The following is a 20,540-nucleotide window of genomic DNA, read 5'->3' as shown; positions in this document are numbered from 1 at the left end:
CCAGGAATCTCATTTCCCACCCCTGCCTTGCTCACGTGGGCTTGAGTAAATCCTAACCTGACTGAGTTCTTATCTCAGGAGAAGCAAAGGGCATCCCTGCAAACCCTCTAAATAGTAGGTGCAGGGCAGAATGAAGAGGAACAGAGAGGGCGGAGGCCAGTGGAAAATATTTTCAGGAGGCCAAGAAGGCCATAAGGCTGATGAGCTTGAAAAAAGAGCAGGTGGATTGTGCGTGTGTCGCGGTGGCGGGGGTTGGGGGCGGTGCCCAAGGGCGCACACTGGAACCTATGGGATAGAGTGATAGGGAGACCAGACGGGCTGGCATTTGGTCAAACCAGATGGTGGGCTTTTATTTTTAAAAGGCTTTTAAATCCCAGGAACCAAGGACCATAAGAGTAGTGGGGCCTTTAATCCTACTAGTAGGAGATAAAAATGTGCTCTTTAAAATGGTAAATGCACCAATTATAGAATTTCCATTATCAAGAGTTTGGCACAGACTACTAGCTTGGGAACCTCCAAGGAATCTCTGAGCTCTTCATTGATGGCAAGATAGACTAGAGAAATAGTCTCAGCGTTGCAAGTTAATGTAAAGACTCCCGAAGAAGTCAAAGTAAATTTACTGAATGTACATTCTGAACCAAGTAAAACATGACACAGTTGTATGAAACAGGCCGGCTTCCAACTCAGGCAGGCAGAGCTGGAAGAACAGCTAACAGTGTCATTAGGGACAGATCTGTTGTTCCGCACATTTTGAGCATGCCAGGAGCCAGATGTGAAACCGGGAGCACCTGTGGCTTCCAGGAGTTCTGGGCCCCGGTGCTGGGGCTGCTAGTTGCTGCGCCTCCAACGGCCCCGCCTCTGTGTGCCCCCACCTGCCCCCTGGTCCTGAGACATGGCATGTCTGTTCTTCAGTCCTTGCCGCTATCTCAGCTATTACTTGAGCATCCAGATTTGTCTCCATAACCCTGTCCAACGGGACTTACCCTCGATGGGGCCCCAGCCGAAGTGCAGCGTGGAGTCGTCACCTGGTGCTCCCACGCGGCACGGTGTGGCAGCTGTTCTGATAGACACCGCAGAGGCGCGGGGCAGCTGGGCCGTGTGCTCGAGAGTCCGCTGAGGGTCGTGCGATAGCTGGTTCTTCTGCTAAGAGGCAAAGCCTAGTTCGCTTTCTAAAAATTCAAAGAAATGTTAACTACTAAGAGAAAGCATTAATTAGGGTGATTCATTGTTACTTTTCTGTCTAGAAAAAGCCGATGTACCCGTATAGTAAATCTCAACAAGGCAGTATCATTTTGATGCAATTTCATAAACATTGCTTTCCTGACTTACTCCCGCAACGCGTAACTGTTGTTTTGAGGGAGAGCCTGAATGGAGCCGCTTTGGAGCCCCACTGACTGGGTTTCGATTGTTTTGTCTGTGAAGGTACGGGAACCTGACGAGCCCCAGCTGGGAAGAGGATGGAAGCCAGAGCTCCTCCGAGTCCAAGACGGTGATCAGGAAGTGAGTATGTCTTTTCTCTGCACCTCCAGCGCTGAGGCAGGGCTTTTTATCTTGAAAGAATATAGTTTAGTGGCGTTTCATTCCTCTGGAATATTGCCATGTTTTTTCCATAATGTACAAGCACATAGAATTATTTTTTGACTCTCTGACGATACTCATTTATTCATCCAGTAAAAATGTATTGAGCACCTCCTGTTTGCCAGGTCCTGTGTTAAGGGAGACAGCAATGAACAAAATAAGTCAGTCCCAGGTCTTATGAAGCTCGTACGTTAGAACGAGAGGAAGAACCCACGTGGGAAGGGTGGACTGGGCCAGGGCACTAGATCCGGAGGGAGAGTCGGATTCACGTTGAGCACCACGACTGCGCTTTCTGATCTGGTGACTTTGGGTCAGGCACCGGATGTGGTGCAGGCGAGGCTTACTGAGTACCCAGGGCAAAGAGGATAGGAGGGTATGGGAAAGGCTGTGAGGCAGGAGCCCGCTTCCACAAACAGTAGGGAGGGGCGTGAGGCGGGGGGCAGGGTGAGGGAAGGAGCAATTGCTAGGGGCTGAGGTTTGTAAGGGGGTAGGGGCCCCCAACCACGCGGGGACTCAAAGGCCTTGGGAAGCACATTGAATTTTATTCTGAGCAAGATAAGCATTTGAAAGGTTTTGAGAAGATTTGTGCTAGACCTGACTGATACTTGGAAAGGCTCCCTCTGGCTCTGGCTGTGGCCTGAGCGGTGAGGGAGCCAGCAAGGGGCCTGGTTAGGACCCCTAAGAGGATCCAGGCAAAGGACGAGGGGAGGTGGACCGGGGGGTTCAGCAGAGGAGCTCGGCTCCTGCAGAGTGGTGGCGGCGCTGCCGACAGACCACACGGGTGGAGTGCAGGGCCGTCGGAACAACTGTGGGTCAGAACCGCAGCTTCCCAGACCAGGCCGGCGGGGGTGGGGCAGGAACCGCTTGGTGGGGCGTGTGTCAGTCACTTAGCCTTAGACATGTTAATCTTGGGGTAATTGATTGGATGCATGGGGACTGGAGGTCCACATTTGAGCATCTTTAGTTATTCCATAGTGTTTAAAGCTATGGGACTAGATGTGATGTCATGGTGACGGCGAGTAGATAGAGAAGAGAGAGGCACGAAGAAGTAGGTTCGGGGGCTAGATCCCGAAGGGCAGCTCGACTCAGGTAGGGTGGCGGGACTGAGCTTCCTGCCCCGATGACGCTGAATCAGGGCCTTGCTGCCCTTTGGCGTTTGGAGTTAGGAGAGGAGACGGTGCAGCAGAGGAGACGGGGACAGAGCAGCTGGCAGGAAGGAAGAAAGAAGTTATGTTCCAGAAGACAAGCAAAGGAAGGGTTTCCGGGGTGAGGAGTGACCAGCTACGGCTGCTGCTGCCGCCCGCGGATCAAGTGAGAGGAGTCTGGGAAGGTTTCCACTGCTTTTGCAACCCTTTGATCCCTTGCAGATGTGGGTTAAGAGGGGATGGAAGGGGAGGAAGTAGGGATGACAAAGTTTGACAACTTCTGGGAGTAGTTTTGCTATAAAGGGGAACAGAGAAATGGGATGGAGAAGAGTGGTCTGGGCGTGGGGGTGGGGTTCATTGTGCACGTGTTTGTTTTTTACAACGAAAGGTGGCTTATGCTGGTGAGAATGGTCGTGGAGACACTCAGGAGACATCCGTGATGCGGGGGCGGGGCCCCCGCTGCAGGAGTGATGTTCCCAAGCAGATAGGACACATGTCAGAGTGCCTGAAACACTGGTGGTAAAACTCATTTTGGGGCCAAAAGTCCAGGAAGGAATCCTATGGAATTTGTGACTCAGAGGATTGACGGGAGACTCCTTCCTTCAGGAGCTGGGATGGGAAGGGTAGACGCTTTCTTCTTAACTCCCAGATTAGGCTCCAGGTGGTTTTATACTTTCTCGGGTGGGCTGTAACTTTCCAGAAAACCAGACACACCAGGGTAGATGCTTGAATGCCAAATGCAAGGTGTGGCGAGTGGAACCAGCGCTCCATTTGCAGAGGACTTGGGGGCGGCTCCTTGGAGGTGACGTTTGCAGTAGGCCCCAGGGGGGTGCACGTGAGGATGCTGGTGACAGAGCCATCCAGGCAGAGGGGGCAGTGGGCCAAACCAGGGACCTGCAGTGTCCATGCATTCTCGGGGACACCACAGAACTGGTGTGGCTGCTTCCCACTGTGTAGGGTTGGGCGAAGGGAGTGAGTGGAGCGGAGGCCAGATGGGGGCTGGCAGGGCGGGCTCTCCTTTCTCACGAAGGGGCTTGGACTTGCCCTGGTAGCCAGTGGGCAGTCAGCCCCGAAACACTCGTACAGGAGGAAAATAGTGTGAGATGGATGGTTTTGGAGCAGATATTAGATTTAGTGCCATCTTCCTCAAATTGCGGTCCACGGACCAGCTGTGGGAGCACCACCTGGGAGCTTGTTAGAAATGCAGAATCTCAGGCCCTGCCCCGGCTCCTGTTAGAAACTGCATTTTAACAATATCCTCAGGCGACTTCTATGTATTGTAAAGCTTGCGAGTCATAGGATGAGGTTTTTTTGTTATTGTTAATTTTGTTTTTCCATGGAAACTAACTGCAATAATAATTTTTTTTTAAAAGAACCTTGATCTAATGCGTCTTTTTAGACACACGCAGGAGAAGAGACGCTGTAGGAGTTGAGAGATCAGCTTGTTAAATATTACCTTGACCCGATTCGGAAATACGTGTGTTGGTATCCACATGTTTTGGAATCAAGTCAAATCTAGAGCTTCCATCTAACTAGCCAGGGCAAACACCTGAACACTCCAACAAGAGTAACAGTGTGAAAAAGATCCAGAGGTTTTCTGTTCCCCAGGGGGCGTGTGAGACTAACTAGGCTTCTGGGAAGTAGTAGTTAAAGAAAATTGATTTGTACCCTGGATGGGAAGAGCCATGTTATTTCAAAGGCCTATTATTATAGAGCTTCATTCAGACGCATTGTACACCAGGAACAGCAACGTGGGCGAAAGCCCAGGATAAGCTGTTTTAAAGGGCTCTACAGTCTTAAGCACATGAGGTCTTAACAAAGAGCTTCACAGAGAACTCCCCCGGTGGCCTGTCATCTGGGGACAATGGTCCTTTCCTAAGGCCTCACAGTGCATTGGTAGAAAGTTCTTGACCCTTTTTCTCAGACTGAGTTGCCCTTTAAAAAAAAATTATGCCCGAGGAACATATGGCACTTTATCTTGTAATGGGTTGCTGGGTCCCACCGCACCAGAACGCCCAAACCCCTTCTGTCTGCCGGCCTCTTCCTCCTCCCGTTTCCCTCTCTGCTGTGTCCCCGCAGCCCCCCCCATTCTCCTGCTGCTGTGCTCCATCCCACTTCACCATTCTCTTTTTGCTCTTTTTCTAAGTGTGCCCTTGTCCTGATCCTTTCTGTGACTGGATGGGGTCACTGCTTTGTCCTCCCAGGAGGAAATCGGGGGAGCCCTGTCTCCGTTCCGTAGGTGACAGAGTGACAGCCCGTGAGCTCTGGCGTCTGATGATTGAAGGCGTCCTTCCGGCTCGGCTGATGAATGTGTAGGGGCTGTGGTGACAGGGGAGTTCTCTGCGGGGCGGTTTCGCCCTCAGAGGACATTTGACCACATCCGGAGAAATTCTGATTTCAGCTCCGTGGGGAACGTCATTGGCATCTAGTGGGCAGAGGCCGGGATCGCTGTGAATCATTCTACAGTGCCCAAGCTGGTCCCCCTCCCGCCAGCAGAGGTTGGTCTGACCCCAAATGTCCCCGGTGCCTGGGGAAGCAACCCTGCTGTGTGGTGATGAGGCTGCCTCCTCAAGTCTGCATGACCACCTACCTATGTGAAAGCACAGGGCCATGGGTATGTGGAAATGTATTTATTCATATCCCTTGTCATAATTAGGAGGATCGAATGTGGGGTGGCCCAGGAAGGTGGGAGGCGACGGGCCCTGGGTGAGGTGCCTGGAGCACTCGGGTTCGAGATTCCCCTCAATCCCTCTGTCACTTACCAGCTGTATGACCGAGTCGCTGTACCCCCCTGCTTCAGTTGCTTACCTGAAAAATGAGTGCTTGGAATATGTGTGTTCTGAGGCCCTTTCAAGTTTAATGGTGTCTATATAGGATAAAATTTATTTAGCTTTCTCTTTCTCTTTTTAAAGATGAAAATAAATAGCCATAACAGAGATATAGCCCAAATATTATATAGAATTTTTGAGAGGCACCCTTAACTGTTGGTGGAAAGGCTATGTAACCAGCTTTGATGAAATAGGAGGACAAACAGACAGGGCCTTTGATTTGCTTATTATTGATCATGACCTCACAACTGCACACTTAACAAAGAGCTGGGCTAAAGCGTTGCATTGTGGGTAAGACAAGGAGTGGCGAAATGCCCATTGTTTTCCTCTGCTATGAGTCTGTCTTCTTGTGATTTCAGGTGGGAAATAGGCGGCAGGAAGAAGTAAACATCCTGTTTTGGGGCAGTTGCCTTCGGTTTTGGAGAGTTTTAGGGATGGGGAGTCACTGTGGGGTTTGACCATGAACAGAAAAATGCTCAGTGATTGTTTGGTTTTTCAGTTTTTGCTGTAAAGCATAGAGCAAGGCTTATATTTTATACAGGCTTCTAAGTCCCAAGACGACAGTCTTTCCTGTATTTCTAAATATGGATCTAATCAACCTCACAGAGGATAAGAGGACTTAAAGGAAGGGAACCGAGGAAGTACAGATGGAACAGGGCAGGATGCAAGATTGATTTCTGGTGTCTTGGACCACAAGTGACTAGTGTTCTTCGCACACTTCAGAAAGAATCGCATTGTGCCCTGACCCGCGCCTACGACGTCAGCCCCGAGCATGCCCAGCTCCGGCTTTGTGCAGCGTCGGGAACCTTTAAAGTTATCTGGCTGAAACAAGAATTCCTTCCACTGCAAGGAATCCAACTTCTAAGGCTTCTAGACTGGAATCTTCACCCCTCAGTGATTTCTGATAAAGTTCTTTAGACCGAAGTGTATAGTCAGGCCTACCCTGTTTATTTCTACAATCCCTAAAGCTGCCACTATTGGGAAATCAGGAATCTCACTTTCTGTGACAGAAGAAAACCTCTCTGCCCACGCTCATTCTACCTGCACCCTTTTCTTCCTTCCTGCAGACATTTTCACACAGTAAAATGCTGTCTATTTAGGATAATAAGCTGATTTCAGGTCAGGGCACATACCTAGGTTGCAGGTTCAATCCCTGGTCGGGGTGCGTATGGGAGGCACCTAGTCGATGTTTCTCTCTCACACCGATCTCTCTCTCTCTCTCTCTTCCTCTCTTTCTAAAATCAGTAAGCATATTTAAAAATTTAAAAAAAATAGTAAAATCAACCAGATGGGAAAAAGAAACTTTCCCCAGTGCAGACTCACTAGTCATTGAATTCAGAAGCCAAGAGACCGTGAAGAAGGGACACCCTCCATGCAGAGCCTTGACACCCTGACCTTCCTGCTCTGGAGTGGAGTGGAGATTACAATAGCTAGACCTGTAACTTTACTTAAAGAGGTTTGAAACGCCTCAGGAAATGGCACTTTTTTCTTTCTTTTCTTTAATGACCAGTATCATGTTGAAGTCGCTTCTGTTTTGTTTTCTTTGATTGACTCTCTCCTTGGCCTCTGGGCTGCCATGTTTTGTTTTCTCAAACTGTTTACCTTCACGGTGCCTTAGACTCTGGCAGTCATTCTGCTTCCATCTCCACACGTCCAGATGAAGTGATATCAGTGTCATTCTTGTCATCTTTTCCCACCAGTGGTAAACAGTGACACTAGATTTTAGTCACTGGTAAAGAATCATAGAAATGGTAGTTGTCCAAGACATTGGAAGCACTTCAAAGGCAAGGGAGATGAGTTAATGAAAGTTGGCTGTGATTCTTTAATGCCTGAGAAACTTTACAGTGGAAAGTATTTAAAGATCTTCCCAGAGAGTTTGCCACCAGTATTCATTCATTCCAGCAAATTCAAATACCCTAATAAAGCAATTGAAATCAATCTGAGGAGTTGTAACAAAAATGAGGGGAAAAAAAGAGGGTGGAAGAACAAAACAAAAGTGAGATGTGAAACTCCACATTTAGGGAATTAAAGGCAATAATGTGAAAGGAATATTTTTAAAACGTCAAAGTTTACAAAAACAAAAGAAGAAATGGAGAAGTAACATGCCACATAACGGAGCTTCGTATTGTCTTGAAAACATCCACACTGGAAAAAGAAAAACAGAAAGGATAGTTTTAGAAGTTATTGAAATCTTTAACCAAAATTGTGCATTTAAGGGAAGAGAGTAGGCTTCCAAGCAGAAATTGCTTTTCTAACAATTAAGGAGGAATGTAACAACGCTGATACAAAAAGAAGAAAAACCAGTCGCCTGAGAATCTCCGAGGGTTTCTACGTGGTAGAGAAAGGTAACTAGGCCTCACAATCAGACCCCGTCACTTGATTCACCCTGAGGCCTCCTCGATGACGAAAAGGGTGATAATAACCATTGTCACCATGCCGGCCACCGGCGCGGGCTACCAGCCTGTGCTGCGCTCTCTGTACTAGGCCTTCTGCCAGGCCCTTCCACCTCCTTGTAGCATCAGAGGTGGGCTGTGCAGTACTGTCCTCACTCTCTAGGTACATAAACTGAGGCTTCAGCAAAGGAATGTACTTTGAGCTCAAGCAGAGCTGGTTTAGAGAGAGAGGCAGGGTATTTGAGCTTGGGTCCAGCTGACTTCAAGAGCTGGGCTTCTCACCATTTTGCTCTCATGCTTGACATTTTATTTAAAGATTTTATTTATTTACTTTTAGGGAGAGGGGAAGGGAGGGAGAAAGAGAGGGAAAGAAGTATCAATGCGCCAATGTGAGAGATTGGCTGCCTCTCGCACGCCGCTGACTGGGGACCTGGCCCACAACCCAGGCGTGTGCCCTGACAGGGAATCAAACCACTGACTTTTTGGTTTGCAGGCTGGTGCTCAACCCACTGATCCACACCAGCCAGGGCTCAGGCCTGACATTTAAAAAACAGCATTAGGATCTCAGATGCTCAAGGTTCCCCCAACCCCACCACCATTTGTTTATGTCACAGTAATAGGTCTCAGACAGAAATACATGAATTAGGTTATAGTATCACTATTGTAACAATTGTTTTAGCTTGTTAGCACTCAGAGGTCTTTTCATTTGGGACTTTTTCCTTTATTCTGTTATTTTGCTGGCCTTTATTATTGAATGAACACCCTGAGCAAGGCCTCCAAACAGCTGCTAGGAAAGTGGAAGTTAGGCTTGTTTCCTGGGGAAGGAGATGGGTCACAGGCGTGAGGAAAGAAGAAGGAAGCCCAGATCGGTCAGGCCAGGCCGTCAGTCCACGTGCCTGCTTCCTGTTCTTGGTGCGCGTAGAGTCTGCCATTACCCATGGACATTCCATTATGACGGTGAAAACTGGAGAAGGCCTCAGCACACTTTTCATTAGAGGCTTGTACCTACCATAAACATGCCTCCTCACACTGTGCAGAATTGGAGAATAAAGAGCTATTGAGGTCCCTAAAATAATTTTGGCGAGTGACAATATCCCTTTCTAATAATAATAGCTAGAATGGATTGGCTGCTGAGTGGAAATGGCCCCTCTGTTAAGTACTGTATATCCGTTAGTAGTTTCATGATAACTCTATAGATGAACAGTCCCGCTTTACAGGCGAGGAGCCCAAGATGTGGAGAAGTTAAGGAACATGCACGTCCAAGGCCGTGCAGGGAGTAAGCGAAAGGTGTGGGGTTTCTCCTAGGCCTTAACCTCTATACTCTGTAGCCTCTACTTTCCTTGTGATACAAATGAGACTGTTTCTCTTAAGTACTTAGTGTAAATTCTCTTGTTCATCCATTTTTTAAATTAAGGAGTTTTTCTTACAACAGTTTCATATTTATATAAAAAATTTGAGCACATTGTACAGAGGTCCCATATCTCCCCCTCCCAGTTTTCCCTACTCTTCTTACCTGTGTATAGGTCACTGGTTTTAATAAGTGAGCCAGTGTTGGTACATTGTTAACTGTAGTCCATACTTGATTCAGGTCGTCTTCCTTTTCACCTACTGTCCTTTTTCTGCCCCAGGATCCTACCCAGGACACCACATGACATTTAGTCATCACGTCTCCCTACGCTCCTCTTGGCCGTGACTGTTTCTCAAATGTTTTCAGTTTTGATGACCTTAATGGTTTTGATAAGTGCTGGTCAAGCATGTTATAGGATGCCTCTTTATTAGAATTTTTCTCCTAATTGGATTAATACTTTTCTCATAACTAGACTGAGTTTATGAGGCTTTGAGAGAAATATCAGAGATAAAATGCTGTTCTACTCACGTGATATCAAGCATACATGCTATTGGCATGATTTTTTTTAGAATTTCAAAAACAAGTTCTACTTTGACATAATACTTAAAGAAAGGATGGTTGACTACCGCATGGATTTTTACAAGTATTCCAGCTCTCCTCTTCCTCCGGGCGTATGTTAAATGACCATCCCCCATGACACTGGAGACAGGAGTGGCCACGGGAATCTCCGCCTGGTTTGTGGCTGCTGGTGTTGGCCTGGGTCACCTGGCTGAAGTGGTATTTTTCAGCTCTCTCCTTGGAAAACATCTTTTTCCCCCCTTTTCATACTATGTTGTTTGGAAGGAAGCCGCTATGCGCAACTCACATTTAATGAGTCGGGAGTTATGGTCCCTCTACTTTAGGGTGAAAGCTCTAATTTATTTGGAAAACTCCTGCATGGGAGATTTGTCTTCCCCATTTATTAATTTATTCAATCCTTTATTTAAATTAGTGTGGACTCATAGATATTTATTTTACATTTGGGTTCTAACACAGTACTGCTTTATTTACTTTGTTGCTCAGATTGTTCCAGCTGCGGCCATTTGGAGCTCTTTGGGTGGACTCCTGTGTCACTTTGACATACTCCTATCATTTTTTGTTTGTTTGTTTGTTTTTTTAGTTCTTCCTTACTTTATGACACTACAAGATACTCTAGTCTCATCTTGTATATTTTCTACCCCAGGCCTAAAATCTGCCATTTCTTCAAGGAGACCTAGTTTTTCTATTCAAGAATTGTATTAGAACCATGACTTGGGTGGTAGGTGTGCTCATGGCTAATGGGGTGTCACTTATGTTAGGTTCTCTCAGCTGACAAGGCTAGGAAATATATGTGTATTCTAATTGTGTAAGTACATCCATTATAAACATCTCTATGTAAAATTATCAGCATCTCTACTATGTTAAACACGAGTTATTACTGGTGTCTCCGACTCTAATCCATTACCACATGGACCACTGTGGCCTCCTCCCCTTGCGTATTTGTAAATTCCCTCTCCAACAGTGAGAAAACTGGCTTCTCCCACGTGCCAATCATTTATCGAACTGTTCAATTCCAGTATACATGTATAGCAATATCCGAATTGTAGGAAAGTAGGAAAGGGATCAGAAAAGTAGGAAACAGCTTCTATCAACTGCATTGTGGGGCTTGTTTGTAGTTCTTTTGACTTTAGTCCTAGTATTACAGACTGCAATTTAAAATATATATATATATATAGCTGATATTTTTTTGAGCACTCCCTATGTCCTAGGGACTAGTCTTAATACTTTACATATGTTGTCCTTTTTAGGCTTCATAATAACTCTATAAGGAAGGATGTGTTATTATCCCATTTTAGAGATTAGGAAGCTGAGGCATAAAGAGCTTAGCTAGATTATGGCTAGTAAACTGTGAAACCGGATTCCAGCTAATGTAACATCAGAGACAGTGTGACCCGCACTGGCTTTGCTTCTCGTGAAACTCGGGCACCTCGGGGCCCTGCTAGTGTTTTCCTCTTCTAATGGAAGGCAGCCACTGATACAGTGAGTGTTATGGTTTGGCGACATGGGGTTAAGGCTCTGCATAATACTTTTCTCCAGTTTCTGTAAATGTACCTTCAGATGCCAGGGCCTGCACATGTAGTTTGGGAATGAACGACAGGTGTGTAAACAGCCATGACTTTGGGTAGCTGGTTCTGGGCCCACCCCCTCCTCCTCTTGGCCCTGCCGCCCTGCGTACTGGTATTTCTGCAGGTCCTTGTCAGCACAGCCCTCCCGTTCCTTGTGCTTGCCCGGGAGCTGTGTCTCTTCTTTCCCTGCCCCGCAGCCCCTCACTGCCTTGGAGCTCTGCACGTGCCTCCTGGTGCCAGCTCTCCCTCTGGCTTCGTTGGTATTTCTCTCCTTGGGCCTCTCTTAATTGCTCTTTCACTTTCCCTCCTGGTATCTAATCCCCACTCACCACTGGCACCAAAATGTGTGATGGAAAGTACCGGAAAACATTGCAAGACTACCTGACACGTTCAGATGATGATGTGTCCATCCATTCCAGGCCTTTTCAGGAAAAAAAAAAAAAAATTCTCTGTACCTTTCTTTGTCGTTTCTCATCGGGAGAATGATCCAGCCAGGGGTCTCAGAGGCAGCCTCCGCCTGGCAGGCTTCAGTGAAACCGGAAAACTGTTCTGTGAGTTGAGAACCATGTGGAAGGTCCAGCTCAGAGTCCGTGTCAAGGTTACAATGTTGCTTTTTTTCCCTGAGGGGCAGAGTGCATTGGCTCCCACCCTCGGGGCTTGGCAGTGCCCGTGCCACGCTGCTTCCCAGGCCCACTCTCTAGGTAGATCTTCACTGTCAGGAGAAGACCCAGTTCTTGGAGAGCACCCTAAACGAGAAAACCATTTTGCTGCTTTTGAAAAATAGTTTCATGTCTTATCTTCTCCTGATGATTGAGTAACAATAAAATATTATCTTAAATAGATTTCAGGGGAGTGAAGGGAGCTCCAAATGGCCAGAACTGTCCCTTCTGTGTGGTAATCCTACTTCTTGGCTTGGAGGTTACAGACAAATTATGGGAGAGATGACTTCATACCTCAAAATTTTTTTATTCAACATTTTACCAATTCTAGAGTACTTTACTACTCATGGGATTTTTAATACAACTTAATACCTTTACCTAAAAAATCTCTGTATACGTTAAAAATCTGTGGCTTGAGCATAATAGTAGCCTAAGTAGTCACCTCAGCTCCCCTACTCTGCATTGAAGGTCCTGGGCATGGCTAAAAGTTTTGTACTATTTTTTTTATATCCCTCAGCTAAGTCATCTATCTATTATTTCCAACTGGGTATTACTAAGTATGATTTCTGTTTGGCTAAGAAATCAAATAAGTATAGCAAATCTCATCGTGATTCATACTCCCCTCTCTTTCTATTTTTTAAACGGGTCCTTAGGTCCTTTCAGAGTGTTTCGCCCTCTCTCACCTCACGATCTTTGCTCAGCTCTCACCCCACTTCTCACCCTACGAACTCTTCCTTATCCTTAATATCTCAGCTTTAACGTGATTTCCTCAGGGAAGTCCTTCCTGAAGCCCCGACTAGATTATGTCCCTCTGAAAGTAAATCCTTCTGTGAGATCCTAGACCCTCCTATCATGACAAGTCACCACATAGGCAGTTTTTGTGACTACGGAAGATAACGGGCACTCAGTAAGTATTAGTTTAATTAGCGAGTTAATTTTCCTCAGAGATGGGTTTTCTTAGGAGAAAGTATCTCAGCCGGTTCCACACATTGACGTCTGAGCATGGCTTCCTTCCCCTACGTAACTCTGCAGCAGGCTGGAAAAGGTTCACATACTACGAAGTTTTGAACGTTGCCAAGAATGCTGGAGGTATAAAAAGAAATCCTGGTTGTCCCTTCTGCTATGAAGTTTGGCCCCCTGCCTGCCCTGGCCACATACCCAACATGCTCACTCAGATGTCCACCTCCCTGGGGGACGGAGGCGTTTGTTCTGTGACCCACCAGTGAGTGCTTTGGAAGGGGAGGTCATGTATTGGCTTGTCTCCTTAACTGAGTATAGATTATGTCACGATCTTCATTTTTTTCATTTGGTTTCAGAAATTACTTCTTCAGTCTTCACAAGCCATTTAAGAATCATTTAAGAATCCATGCAATTTGGATTACAGTTTGATGTCTCTGAGTCGATTTGTCCCAAGTAGGATGCCCGGGGAGGGGGCATGGCGGTGGGGGGGTGTTTGTGCCCGGTGACTGTTCCCTTCCAGCAGGCCTGGGCCATGGGTGTTGTAGCAGGGCTTGTATTCTGCATCATTCTCTCTAGGATAGGTGGCAGATTCTTTGGGTTGATTTCCAGGAGGGCTGGTTGGTTTTCACTGAGCCATTTTACCTTTTTTCAATAACCTTCCTTCTGTGGCTTATGGCAAGCGCTTTAAAGACCACTCTTTTTCTGGGCATTTTGAAATGTCCTCATTGATAACTATGTAATTTGAAATTGTATCTGATCAGTGCGAGGTAGCGGAGGCAGGTATTATTATGTCTCTGCTCCAGACAGGGGTCCGCGGAGTTCGGAGACCTGTCCCGCGCCCTCCGTTCGCAGGTGGCCCTGCTGAGACGGGGATCAGCCTTCCTTCCCAGTCTCCTTTCTCGTCCCGTGTGCAGAGCTCGTGGCTTTTGTAGGTTAACAGTCACTCCTTTCCTGTAAGTTTGTGACTTGAAACCAGGATTTCCCCTCCGTATTAAAGTTCATTTTATCCTCCTAAGTAGCCAGGTCTGGTTCGTATGTACGTTAGATCTCGGAGTGGAACGGAGAGGGTGAGATGAAAGAGCCATTGGTCAGTAACCCCGTGGTCTCTCTCACGATTGCGTGATGTTGTTTTCCTTTCTTTAAATCTTGCAAGTTCACATTTTATCTGCTTCTTAGTCTATCAGGAACGGAAAGTCTCTTCTCAGGACTGGCAGACATGAAGCTACTGGGAGCTTCGGGCGCTTGTCCGGGACTTTCCAGAAAGCCTCCCTCCCGGGCAGCCCGATGAGCACCCCTGACAGGGGGCAGGGGTCTGCTTTGCGTTGTATTGTGCTGACGTGCACGTCTTTCCCTTCTTTTCTTTCTTTTTCCTCCTTCCCCTTCATTTTTCTTCTGTGTGAAAGTGCCTTTCCTGGCTAATTCAGTGTCTGGGTTTGTAGTGAACTTTCAAAGCCCCCTCAGGCTCAGCTGTGGGAATGGCATTGTCACAAGGGGCGAAATGAGTAGATTACCAGCGCTGATTTCAAACAGGGGTTGGGGGACCCATTTTGCACTTCAAGGCAAGTCCGGTCGGAACTAAGTAAGTTCCTCTTCAGAACATCCCCAGACCTCGGAGGCCGCAGCTTTCCAAGGAGTTGAGTTCTTTATAGTGCGCCCTATAGAACCACACAAGTGCTGAGCGATGTAAACAGGGGTACACAATTTGTAGTTGTTTGTAATGGTGAGGGCCTACCACTAACGTAAATGCTTGCACACTAGTGGAAGAATACTTCTATTCATTAAGGTGCGTCTGTGCAGTGACACTATGTAGCCCCGAGAGAAGGAGAGATCTAGAAGTAGTGAAAAGAGAGGTGACCATAACATGCTAGTTATCGGGGGAAAAGCCATGTTGGTTTATATATACACATTCTATCTATTTAAATATATATGTATCCATAGAAAAGTCTGAAAGAATATACTCCAAGCTATTAACACAAGTTTATGGGAATGGGACTAGAATGAAGAGGGAGTGGATAGTTTATTGTTTCAGTTTATACACATTTATAATATTTGCTTTTGTCAATAAATCAATTGTATAATCTTAAAAATAACATGGGAAGTAAAGGAGTTTGAGATACATTGGTTTAGTTTATATGTCTCTTTACCTGTAATTTTGGATTCTTCCTGGGTTTTCTTGTCGGGTGTGAAGCTCTGAGGGGTCACTAGAGTCATTGGGTCACTGGGCTTGTTCTTAGGTGGATGCTTTTGATTTTTATTGTGTGATGTGAATTATTATCTCTCTACGCCTGTATTTCCGTCAGTGTCGTTGGAAAAGTATTCTTTCGCTGAAATATTAGCTGAGTGGTAGTATTAATTAAATTAATCCATCTGTCTTTTGAGAAGTGCAGAATCGTTCTGTAAGAGTCAACGTGGGAGACACAAACTTCAGGTTTTCTTTGTCCTACGCTGTCACCCACTTGTGTGCCTACCACAGCTCTGGGCTCTCTGCTCGTCAGGAAAGGAGGGGATTGTTCGTAGAGTACGTCGTATTCTTCATAAAAAGGAAATATTAGAATGCTTCTTCATCATTTCCTTTTAAAATTTCTGATGTTTGGTTTTTGTGAAGAAAAGAAAAATAAAAAATGCTGTGTGGGGGCTCTTAAAAAGTAGACTGTCGGTCTGGGAGCTTAGGGGTCCAGTCTGAGTCTGCGGGGCACCAGCGTCGACGCGCAGCAGGTGAGGGAACCAGTGAGGCGAACCCCAACCGCCTGCCGACAGGAAGTTCGTGGATTTCATCGTACGTTTTCAATTAATCTCAGAACCAAGATTAATTTCATCTAGCTTTCTGGAAAGGAATGAAACTTTTGTTTATCTTTTTATTTAATCCAGACTAAAATTCAGAGAATATTGAATTGCTTCTATGGTTTGAAATTCCAGCTTTTACTTGATGGTTTTATGTCATCTATTTGTGATATCGGTACGTGAATAATATAGTTCCAAATGCCTTCGTGTTCACATTAGTGAAACAATAGTATCCATACCAATGAAAACAGTTAGTAAATTTATTTTTCTTCTGTTTGTACTTCAATCGCAGAAAGTAGGCATTAGGTTGGCGTTCAGTGTGTTCATGCCTTGACCGTAACGGTATGAAATTGGAACACGTGAAATTTAGACGCATCTATGAAAGCCCAGCCTGCAGTTTCACACATATAGATAGTAATACCTTTCAGCCTCTTTAAGGTTTGTTCATTAGAATAAACAATTTGTTTGGAGTATAATTAGATAATAAGTTTACAATTTGCTAAAATATTTTTTCAGCTGAAAAGTTTTGGTCACTTAGGTCATGAGCTAAAATGAGGTATCATGTCTCTGTCAATGAAACATGTATGGATTAACTTACAGTCCCTGTCGTTCCCCCCCCCCAGCCATCATCCGTGAGTGTGCTGTGGCTCTAGGGGGGCTGATCGTCAGTGAGGCAAAGTCTGGGGCTCTTCACGGGACACAGCCCTGCCTGGGCCCGACCCGGCTCTGCCGTCTCCTTTCACTGTGCGGCACTCAGCGCTTCCCCTTTCTGCCAGCCGGCTCTTCGCCTCTGTCTCCGGATGAGCGGCTGCCCCTTACTCGGAGACAGCACAGCACGCTCACGCTCACGTCCTAAGGGCCGTGTCCTGAGAGAGCTGTGAACACATAGCGACCCTGTCTCTGTTTGGGGCCTGGACCTCGTCTCGCCCCAGTCACCTTCATGATGGCTTCGCTTACCAAGTTGTCCTCCTTGGCCTTTCGCAACCTAACTTCTCTACTCACACGACTTCTCCCACTTGAAATGTATGCTTCTCTTGTAATATGAGGAGCAGAAGGATAATTTTGTGAGGACATATTTGATTCTTATGTTGAAATGCTGGTGATCTTTGTAAATTAAATGTCTGCACTTATCTTTTCCAAACCTAGGCGCTTCCTTTCATCAGTTGGATTTCTAGTCAGTTAAGTCCTAAAATACTAGGACTGTAGATTTTGTGGTCTCTGATTGGAGTGAATCCAGAATTGGAAACAGTCTCCTTGTGCACAGATTGCTTTGAAGTTGCTTCAAGACTCACTAAATCTCCTTCTGCATGTCTTTTTCTGTCCCATATGGATTTTTCCAAAGATTATAGTCCTTTTTTTTTTTTTTTAAATTTATCAGTCTTTCCCCTGCTCCTCAACCACAGCTTAAAATAATAAAATGTAGTCAGCTTATTTTCAAGTGCTCTGATTCCATGAACATTGCCAGCAACTTCTAGGTGAATTCCCTGCTGACCACCTGCCCACGTGTCCCCGAGCAATGCCCGGGCCGGGCCCTGCCACCGGCTCGCTGTCCGTCCCCCCGCTGGCTGGGTGCAGTGACTGACTCTCCGCTTCTCTTTTTCAGCGCAATCGCCTCCATCCTGAGGGCCTGGCTGGACCAGTGCGCAGAGGACTTCCGAGAGCCGCCCCACTTCCCCTGCCTACAGAAGCTGCTGGATTATCTCAAGCAGATGATGCCGGGCTCCGACCCAGAGAGAAGAGCACAGAATCTTCTCGAGCAGTTTCAGAAGCAAGAAGTGGAAACTGACAGTGAGTGCCTGTTTGATCCCAGGGAAAAGGCTAGAGTCTGATTCTGTAGCCTCCCCGTTGAGGGAATGCTCTCCCTACGCTTGTTGAACGGCAGCACTTAGCTTCCCTCGCAGGGACGAGCCACGGGGAGTCAGTGGTGGGTGTAAAATTCTCAAGGTTATTCGAGAGCCGATGACAGAGCCCTAGAGTTTTGGAGCAAAGGGGCTTTTCGAGGCCACCTAGTCCGGCTCCTTCATTTTATTGGTGAGGGACCTGGGCCTGAGAGAAGCGAGGAAATTTTCGGGGGTTTCTTCTAGTGTCATAAAGAGGATGACCTTTTATCTTCCCATTAAACCTGAATTTGCTCTTATTATCTGCCTAATGGCCCCTCCTTCTATCAAATGAAAACTCAGCACAAGCCACAATGACCACTCCGCAGGCAAGGAATCCCATCCAGTCTGCCCTGCCCTCAGGGAGCTGGAAAGAGGTGCCTCTCCTTCAGCTACTTAAGCTGCCCCTCCCCTCCCAGGGCAGGCTCCCTGTCATTTCCAGTCTCTAATGGTCTCATCAAAGGAAGTTTCTGCGGCTGTTTTTTCCTACTGGAGGAGTTGACTGCCTTGTTTCAGGGACAAAGGAAGAGCCACCAGGTCGTGGAGGGCTTTGAAGAAAGCCAGAAAACGGGCAGGACAGGCTTTGAGCGGGGTGTTTCATCCCCCACTGGCGTGCTGGGCGCTGGTTGCCATGACAGCTGACCCACTTGGAGCTCGTGACAGGCATTTCCCTGAAGTGACGCCCGATTTCCTCAGTGGGGCACAGGAAACGGTTCCTCCACGCCGATAAGGGAAGCCGCTTGAACGCCAAAGAAAATAACCTTAAATTCCAAACAGTACCTGTTGAATTTTTTACGTTCTGGGGGACCAGAGGAGGGAAAATGCAGTTGCATCACCAGAAGCTGACTGCCAAGTGCTCCGCATCTCAGATGACTTCATCTGCCGGGAATGTTTGAATACCAGGGCTCTCCTCCAGCGCTGGACCTCAGCTCCCTCCGGGCCTCCCTGCGCCTTTGTGCCGGAGCGAAAAACTCTGAGCGAGAGCCCAGTGTGCCCCACTGGGGCTGCCCCTGGCTCCCGGCCTAATTGGGGAACCGGTGGGACCAGTCCTTCATTGTCCCTACCCAGGGACTGAGGGCAGAGCTCACTTGGCAGGCGGAGGAGGGGACAGGGAGGGGCCTGACATAGGAAAGGCTTGCAGGCAGTCCCCAAGAATGAATGTTTTCTGAGTTTGGAAAGCTTTTTAGCAAGAAAGCTCGAAACCATGATTATTAACTAAAAGGAGTTTTAGGAGCTTGGTTCCCATGGGTTTTTCTCACCCAGTTTCCTGCCAGCAAAAGCAACCATCTCTCCTCTAAGTTTTTCGCAAGTGAAGTCCTGCTTCAAGTGTTAACCCACGTGCCTCTGAAAGAGGGTCGAAAGCAAAAACAGTGGTCTAGGCCCCAGAGGGAGAGGAGGGTGAAGTCCTTCATAGCAGCACCTGGGCACATCTCAGACCTCTGTGAGCGCTGGATGAACGAGAAGATGCTGCCTTACTGTGCATATACATACATACCCTTTGGCTGAAGCGGGTTGGCCACTGCACTGCGGAGCGAGGTGGGCAGATGCGGAGTCGCCGGCAGGAGGGTTGAGAGGCCCGTTCTGAGCCTTTGTTTGGAGTTTCAAGTGTTTCATTCCTCCGTGCAATGAGAGCGGACCAGAGTTGTGTGCAGGAACAGTGGGGGATCGTGGGGTCTCAGCTCTCTCAGCTCGGGCCTGTTTGTGTCCCAACTCCGGAGCAGGTGGCGATCCCCTCCTACCTTCTCGAGTAACAGCTCAGCCACTGGCATCAGTACTCTCAGCTCTGAGAGGAGGGGCCAGGCTTCAACCACACAGCTGTCCCCAGAGGTGGCAAGTATGGGCGTGGCACCTCAATAGGGGAAGCAACGTGGGGTCCACTTTCAGTAACCCCCTTCCCTTAGAAGCCTAAGAAAAGGCCGCCCCAACTGGATCCACGGTGCCTCGAAGTCTTTTATTCAACAGAGAAAGAAAGAAAAGGCCTAAGTTGTAAATGTTTTGGGGGAGTAGTGGCACATTTAAATTTCTGCTAATATGTAACTGAGTAGAGCTAGGTATTTTTTCCTTGAAAACAGATTGAACAGAGAGGAGAGCAAGGAGTGTGAAGGGGGATGAGACTGGGAAACAACCCAGGAACCGGGGAGGGTTCCGGGGAGGGTTCCGGGGAGGGTTCCGGGGAAGGTTCCGGGGAGGGTTCCGGGGAAGGGTCCGGGGAAGGCAGGCCGGGGAGTCAGGCAAACTCCGCCCCACTGCAGCCTCTCCGCGTGGAGCCTGGCTGCCCTGTGCCTGGCCCAGTCCCCGAGCTCTGGTTTGGAGTCCTGAGCGGCGAGTGTTGGGGTATTAACTCACTTCCTCAGCCTGTGCCCTGTGTCATTTGCTAATTGACGATATTATCTGTAAGAGGGCTCAAGGCGAATTCAGTTTAAAACTAAAACTAGCCTGTTTCATGCCTATTTAACTTCAGGGAGACTCTGAAAGCTACTCCAAGCATTTTGAGAATTCTGAGGACTTCCTCAGCATTGCTGACACCAGACTGGCCCCTTTTACTCCCCAAGGCCTGACCTGCCTTCACACTCAGTCCTTCTATGCTCCTGGTTGGAACTGGCCCAGTAATTAAGAATTGCATGTCCGGGGTTCAGGACGTAGTTGGGTCAGTCAGTCCTTGAGCTGGCCAGAGGGCCTGAGGGGGCCCAAGATACGGTAACTCCCTGAATGTACCCCGGCTTTGCTTCTCTCTGGACGTGTCTAACATGTCCTTGGCCTAGGAGCCAGGGGTTTGTCAAAGGCATGAGACCTCTAACGTAATAAAGAACCCAAGAACAAGCAGAGA

At 47.4% G+C, this 20,540-nt stretch overlaps 1 protein-coding gene across 3 annotated transcripts in view; it reads left to right on the top strand.

The window, feature by feature from the left end:
- The window catches only part of RGL1 (ral guanine nucleotide dissociation stimulator like 1), a 212,048-nt gene that overhangs the window by 151,775 nt on the left and 39,733 nt on the right, over nucleotides 1-20,540 (top strand). For all 3 annotated transcript variants that reach the window (XM_054587672.1, XM_054587670.1, XM_054587671.1), the window contains 2 exons: nucleotides 1,423-1,500; nucleotides 17,440-17,624. In XM_054587672.1, coding sequence (XP_054443647.1) covers nucleotides 1,423-1,500; nucleotides 17,440-17,624 — 263 coding nt within the window. The remainder of the gene's footprint in view (nucleotides 1-1,422; nucleotides 1,501-17,439; nucleotides 17,625-20,540) is intronic.

This window comes from Pteronotus mesoamericanus, unplaced genomic scaffold (assembly GCF_021234165.1).
Source record: "Pteronotus mesoamericanus isolate MK-2021 breed Mesoamerican mustached bat unplaced genomic scaffold, CSHL_Meso_final scaffold_1186, whole genome shotgun sequence".
Taxonomy (NCBI): domain Eukaryota; kingdom Metazoa; phylum Chordata; class Mammalia; order Chiroptera; family Mormoopidae; genus Pteronotus; species Pteronotus mesoamericanus.
The sequence above is the reverse complement of the archived record's forward strand: the minus strand, read 5'-3'. Positions and strand labels throughout refer to the sequence as shown.